At 36.3% G+C, this 7189-nt stretch overlaps 1 protein-coding gene across 2 annotated transcripts; it reads right to left on the reverse strand.

The window, feature by feature from the left end:
* Nucleotides 1-703: 703 nt before the first annotated feature.
* LOC130242377 (uncharacterized protein DDB_G0272718-like) lies at nt 704-5496 on the reverse strand. 2 transcript variants are annotated; one of them, XM_056474466.1, is made up of 4 exons: nt 5421-5496; nt 5275-5351; nt 2135-2436; nt 704-1066 (listed from the first exon to the last, which is right to left on the reverse strand). In XM_056474466.1, exons 1-3 carry the CDS (start codon nt 5434-5436, stop codon nt 2155-2157), a joined length of 375 nt encoding a protein of 124 aa, XP_056330441.1. In that variant the 5' UTR covers nt 5437-5496; the 3' UTR covers nt 704-1066; nt 2135-2154. The 2 variants fall into 2 exon arrangements, with proteins under 2 accessions (XP_056330441.1, XP_056330443.1); XM_056474468.1 differs by having other exon boundaries at nt 5275-5342; nt 5421-5451.
* Between the last annotated feature and the right edge of the window lie 1693 nt (nt 5497-7189).

Consider the following 7189-nt stretch of genomic DNA (forward strand, 5'->3'; position numbering starts at 1 on the left):
TATTTATCCATTATAATGTGTAACAATTACATGATTTACATTGTCGCAGCTGTTATTTGTTTCATATTGCAAGAGTGCCCTCGTGTGGTGTACTTGGGAGCTGCAGACATTTCGTACATAGACATTATAAAGGGCTAAATCTAAAAGGGTTGTGTTTGTTTATATTTCAGTTCAGTAAAAGGATCAACCAATTACTGTGTATTCCTGGCCTTTATTGGTAAACTGGGCTGCGAATCCAGACCACATCACAGGCAGAGAACCTAAAGAAAGAGTCTAACACTTCATTTATGGCCAATCGCCATAACAGGAAACTCCTTTAAAACTCGCAATTCTGACTTTTATAATTTATAACTCAGAATTCTGACTTAAATTTTTTTAACTTATTTTTTTCCCCTATTAATTTTTTTTTTTTAATTAAGTGTCGGGAACGGGCTTCCATAGTTATAAACCAAATAAACTGTTAAATTTGCCAACTGGAAACCTGCTGAAATAAACTCAAACCAGTTTCAGTGAATTATATTTTGGCTGCTGTCACCTTATGATAGATCCAACAGCCCTAGCAGGATCAGCTTGTTAGCCAGTTAGGTTTGCACCAATCCTAAAATAAAATTTACAATACGATAAATTAAAAAAAAAAAAAAAAAAAAAAAAAAAAAAAATTATACTTAAAATTCAGGACAACTTTCACCATTTAGTTGACGAGTTCATTTTGAGGTAACTTTTTATTGGCAAATAATAATATGACATACTGTCTAACAACCATAAAATAATTTAAAATGTGCTACATGCAATTTAATGGCTTTTAAACACAAAGAGTTCATGAAACTCACATCAATTGCATAGAAACTGAAAACATGCAACAGTTTGACTAATAGAAATATAACAGTTTAAAGGACGGGATCACACAGGGTATCCTAATTTAAGAGTTACCATGAAGCCCAAAATAGAAAACCAATGCTAGAGAAAAAGCATGTGCAATGTAGTTAGTTTTTTTTTTGACTAAAACTTTAAGACTTTTGACTTAAAGTAGGATAACAAGCCCCGATCCAAACTGATGTCTTCAGCCCTAGAAGAAAAAAAAAAAACAGGAAAAATACAATGTCAAAAAAAAATACAAATGTCAACATGAAAAATATTGTATAATATCTGATAACAAATTAAATAAAATTATTGTTTATTTTATTATTATTTTTTTTTTATGTACACGTAAATATTAAGTGCATGTAAAATATGCATGAAATAACCATCATCATTAGGCATTACGATGTATATTAGTGCAGATGTATTTAAAAAAAAAAAAAAAAAAAAAAAAAAAAAAACTTATTCTCTCTTGCACTTATTAAAATATTTGTGAATGAATTTACCATTTCAAAAACTATCTGATAAATAGGCCTAGTTTAAAGACTTTTAATAGGTCAGCAAATGGTCTGTCATGCCAGCTGGGTAGTTTCCCTTCATAAATATGTAAATCATTGAAACAAGCCCTTATGTTAAATAAGAAAGCCGACTAGATACTCTTAAATATGGACGCATTAACAACTGATATCGAAATATAAAATCATAAGTGTTCAATATGGAAAAGAATTAAACGAGATTGCATTATTGCCCAGCTCTAGCAGGCATATATTTGTACATCCAAATTGCTTACTAATTAACCTTTATTAGTCTCCAGTAACTAGATAACTAATAGAACAATACTAATATAAAGAGTAAGGGAATTTGTCATGTCATGTGATTATATTTGATGGGGGTTTTTTTGCACATAGATCTCTAAATAAAATAAAACGTGTCTTTAAATGACATGATACTGAGTAAATGTGCAGGTATTTGCTAAATATGCATAAATGTTTACCTCAGAGGTGCCCAAACTCAGCCCGGCAGTGCTGAAGTCCTGTATAGTTTAGCTCCAACTTCCTTCAACACACCTGCCTGGAAGATTCTATAGCTAGAAAGAGCTCGATCAGCTGGTTCAGGTGCGTTTAATTGGGGTTGGAACTAAAATATGCAGGACACCGGCCCTCCAGGACAGAGTTTGGGCACCCTGGGTTTACCTCATCACTGGATGATAATGATTAATAATAATAATAATAATAATAATAATAATAATAATAATAATAATAATATTTATGATGACCTGTATCAGTGATGTCAGACTCAGTGATGTCCATGATGATGCCCATGATGGTGTCCATGATGATGCCCATGATGGTGTCCGTGGTGATGTCCGTATTCGGGTGCATATCCTTGATACTGTACGTATCCTGGTGCGTATCCTGGTACTTGTGGCTGTACCATTGCAGGTGCGTATCCGTATCCTGGAGGCTGTACGTATCCGGGTCCATATACGGGCACTTGAGGCTGTACGAGTACCGGCCCATATCCTGGATACGGTTCGTTATGTCCGTGATGATGATGTCCATGATGGTGGCCATGACCCTGAATGCAAAACACAATTAAAAATCAATTTTACTGCTTTAATCTGATAAAGTACATGTTATTTTGGTCATCTGATTAAATGCTTCGTTTTATGTCGCTTCGTATCATGAGTTCAGACTGCATGATTTTAGCCACAATTTTGACTCGCCGACAGGTCGAGAGAAAAATAGCAGACAAATGCCTGAAATCACAGGTAAATCAGTGCTCGTTCACGTGAGTAACAATCACACCGTGTGAACAATCAAAAGATTTGATCTGAGAGAATCAGAGGAGTCGCCGTTAGGGCGGTGCAATTATTCGAAATTTAGTTTCGATTTCGACTTCTAACGATTATGAAAAAAAAATAATAAATTAGTAGAGAAACGATTATTGCATCATAACCTCTTAAGGCCCAAGGTGTTCTTTTGTGTGACAAATGAAGGCAATAGCGGTTTTCATCTAAAAATGCTAATCAAATTTATGCGCAAAACTGTAACCTCACATAAAAGACGTGTGACTAAAGCAGCGGCTGCGTCCGAAACCGCCTATTACTCAGTAGGTAATGCATTTGAATTTAAACGTACTACTCGGCCGTTAAAGCAGGTCGTTCTAAATAGTATGAATGTGAAAAGTATGAATGGAATTCGGACGTACTACATCCGCCATTTTGTCATGGTCACGTGACCTATCTGCATCAGTTGCGTCGCTTTACTCCCATTCCCGAATTCGCTCGTGGGGCATCATGGTATAGCGCAGCATGCATGGGATGCGCACTTCAGAATCTCGCTGGGAGTAGTAAGTCATCCGGGTACTTCTTGCATACTGATTTTCGAATTCTATGAATTCAGACATACTACTCAGCTCGCATACTGATTTTAGCATACTGTATAGTATGGAAGCACGCGGTTTCGGACGCAGCCAGCCTTTCCATCCAACGAGTCAAAGCGACCAAAATAGTCACTTCCTGATTAACTGGCTCCAAATACAGTAAAAACAGAATTTGCTGCGGTAGAAGCTGCATTAGTCTTTTCTTTAATAAATGACTTGAGCCTCAGAAGACAATTCTGACATGCAATGAATGTGTGGTGGCGTTTGAAGGCGTCAGACACAGAGCACAGATGCTCTTGAAAGCTCTGGAGGTCATTAATAAGTTTTTTTTTTTTTTTTTTTTTTTTTTAAATGCACATACTGGAATTTGTTCGGTAAAAGCATTTCCATCAAATTTTATGCTCATCTTTTCTTGACAAATAAAAGTTTATCCTTCTCAGTTATGCGCATACATTTATGTGTTTTTTCAAAAGTTATGTGCATCTTGGCTTTTCCATCAATCGTTTTTTTGTGCGCATCTCCGAAACGCAAGCGAAAGAAATACCGCTTTGTCTTTAAAAAAAAAAAAAAAAGCAGAGGAGACTGACAAACTCAGAGTTTGGAGAATAAATCCTGCTCCTGACCAGGTTAGGTTCACATAGTAAGTTACCACAGTAAATGACTCGGAGTAAAAGTTAACTCTCTTTCAGAAACAGGCTTGACTTACCCTGCTTTCTCCAGTTTGACAAACCTGCCATTTAGAAAAAAGGAAACAGAGTTTCTCTCATTTCAGGGTTAACATACTCGGAGTAGGGTTGGGCGATGTCGACCAATTTGGCATCGAACAATGTATAATATGAAACATCGTGATGGTCATAGGCGGTGGTGAATTAATTATTTGTCACCTACCATTTCAACTACCTGACCCGCATGGTCTTTGCCATAGCCAAATCATAAATAAAAGTAACACCCAAATTACCACCTGTCAATCACTTTTTCCGCAGGACTCTGGCATGAATAGGCAGAGTGATCGGTGTCGTTATAATGGCGTCGACAAACTTAGTTTGTAAAAAAGGTGCACAACAAACAGGAACCAACAAACAGTATCTGAGGTTTAGCTAAAATTACTAAGTACAAGTGTGAAAGCGAAAGATTGAATCTGTGTACTGACCCGCTGACTGACTAGACCCGCTGTCTCGAGCACATGATAGTGCGTGTGTGGTCACATGATGCGTGTTTTCAGCAGTAGTGTGGACAGAGAGCTGTTCAGAAATGCTAGGTGAAATGTCAGTGTGGACGGGGATCATTTTCGCTCTAAAATGCCATTTTAACACTAAGCTGTATTAGTGTAAACGGGGTCTAAGTGTGTAGTTTTCACGAGCAGGTTTGAGACAGGGGTGGGGGAAGAAAGAGAAAAAAAAATAAAAATAAATAAATAAAAATCACGATGCCGGCTCAGTGATGGCATCGTCTATCGGCCCAACCCATACTCGGAGTTTTCACTTAAACTCCTTTCTGAAATGGGGCTGTCCTTAAAACTAACAGGCTGAAACCTTTGTAGGCTTGTTTTCAATAACAATACTTTTAAAATTACTCAAGAGACTTGGATAACGATCAATTTACATTCATAGATTTTTATCCACATTAATAACAACAACAACAACAACAACAACAACAACAACAGCATAAATACAATAACCAAAAAAAAACAAACAAACAAAATACAGAAAAAAAAAAAAAAAAAATAGCAGGGGAGTTTAAGTTCTTAAAATATGAAACCAAAATCCTCTAATAAATCATATAAACATCTAACAGACTGAAACTAACATTTATTTTTTATTTTAAGTTTTACAAGACTTCTAATGACCCTGCACCGTATGCAAATCGGATTCATTTTTGCATTTATTTAAATATTTCCATTTACGAAATGGACAAAGTTTCAGTATGAAATCAGAGCACAGAAAGGACAATAAAACTGAGACCAAAGTCTTGATGTTTTATATTACACGAGGTAATTTCCTGTGTATTAGAAAATTAAATATTCTCACTTACCATCATGTGATGTCCATGCCCAAAGGAACCCTCCACCTCATGTCTCACTTCCTGCTTCACCACTTCCTCTACAAGAGCTGATGAAAACAAACTATTAATTTCACGTATAAATATATCAAACATGAGTATAAGCGAGCAGCGCTTACCTTTAGCCAGATTCATGATGAATGTGTTTGTGTGGTGCGAACTCTAGTGTGACAGCAGTATATATTCACATCCGGGGCCGGTGGGTGCGGCTTCGCATAATATGTGGGCGGAGCTGGACTAAATGAGCAGAGCTTGTTCCATGTTATTATCAGGGGGATGACAGCGAACACAAACAGTGCAGTGGCACGAACAGGATTATACCTAGCAGAACCGGTTTCTCTGGTTTCCTGACGTCTGTGTCGGGTGTGCCTCATCACTCTGTGTCAAAATACTGAGTGTATGAATTGAATTTACTGAAACTCACTGTGGTTTTCAGTATGTGCCAAATGCTTAATTGTTCAATACACCCTTTGCATACATGTTTTCTGAGGGGATGTTGAAGGTGGGTTTTCTTATTTAAATGTTTAACATTTTGCATAGTCACTATCCCAGAGTTACAGAGCCCTAGAAGGGACGTAGTGGAAAAAAGGGGGTGGGAGGAAAAAAAAAAAAACAATGCATTGGAGGAAATATCATTATTCCATTGCATATTACAGCCCCGTAGCGAGCCTGGTAAAAGGGCTGGTTATTTTTTCTTTTTGCAATTATATACCTCATTTTCTATCTAATTATGAGATTTAAATACAGCATTTTAATGACATTTTTAAGCACCATTTTTAGCTTGTCAGATGGTCATTATAACCACACTTTTTAGCATGCCAAAATTATTTCCTAAAGATTTATAATAAACAAATGTGAAATAATGCTTATTTTTAAAATACATACTTATTACATCATATAGCATTAAAAAAGGAACTCTATTAAAGTTTTAAATTGAAAACTGTAGTCTATTGTCTTTAATAGGCAAATAACAAATGACCAGCACATTCAACTGTTCTTAATTTGGCAATTTGAATAACAAAAAAATAAACAATTAAAACATAATACTAACAATAATAATGCAGAGTGTCACGATTTTTCTAGCCTCTTTTGTAAGAAAAATTACATTTGAAAATTCGTGGATAACAACAATAGAGGAATTACCAACCTACGTCACACATGATGTCACACGGGTTCCTAGTTTTGCAAAAGAAAAGATCAGTTGCAATAGCAAACATGTCATGTTGTGTGGTAGGATGCCAAAATCGAAAGTCTAAAACTAGAAAACATTAACTTTACCATACACCACACTGCTTTAATGCCAACCGCAGACGTCTTTGGCTAAAAGTGAGTTGAATGGAGTGAGGACCTAATTAAAAATGCTGGACTCTGCAGTTCTCATTTTATATCAGGTAAGTTCACGCTATGCTGAATCATACGCATTACTCGTTATTGATTGTAGCAATGATTTCAGCAAAAACAGTTAAATATGGTGAATTAAACTGCGGACACTGAATGTTTAGAATGAAATGTGAACATGTAAGTTCAAATACTCTGCAGTACAGGTGTAGTTTGCTGTCAGAATTCAGTTGTTTAGCTTGTTGATGATTACCCAGGCCTTGTATAGCTCAGTCTTCTTTTCTTGTCTTTGGCTTGGCAGAACCTCGGTTTTTAGAAAGTTTTGAATCTGGTCATCATGGAGCATTATTTCTTGCACATGACCACACAGAACAGAATTGTAGGCATCCAAAGACTTGTAAGCCTTTAATTTCTTTTTGTAAAATCACTTGGAGTTTCAATGAGATATTTGTATATTTGGGGCTGAATGCTTGGCCGTTTTGTCTTATCCAATATCCACTGGGAGGGTGCTATCGCAAATGGACCTGTCAGACGAACACCGCTCACTTTA

This window comes from Danio aesculapii, chromosome 15, assembly GCF_903798145.1.
Source record: "Danio aesculapii chromosome 15, fDanAes4.1, whole genome shotgun sequence".
NCBI classification, from domain to species: domain Eukaryota; kingdom Metazoa; phylum Chordata; class Actinopteri; order Cypriniformes; family Danionidae; genus Danio; species Danio aesculapii.

Excerpts from the sequence above, each read along its gene's own strand:
- LOC130242377 (XM_056474466.1), bottom strand. Across the intron at positions 2,437-5,274 it reads GGCATGGACATCACATGATG|GGTCATGGCCACCATCATGG; the intron begins GTAAGTGAGAAT and ends TTTTGCATTCAG.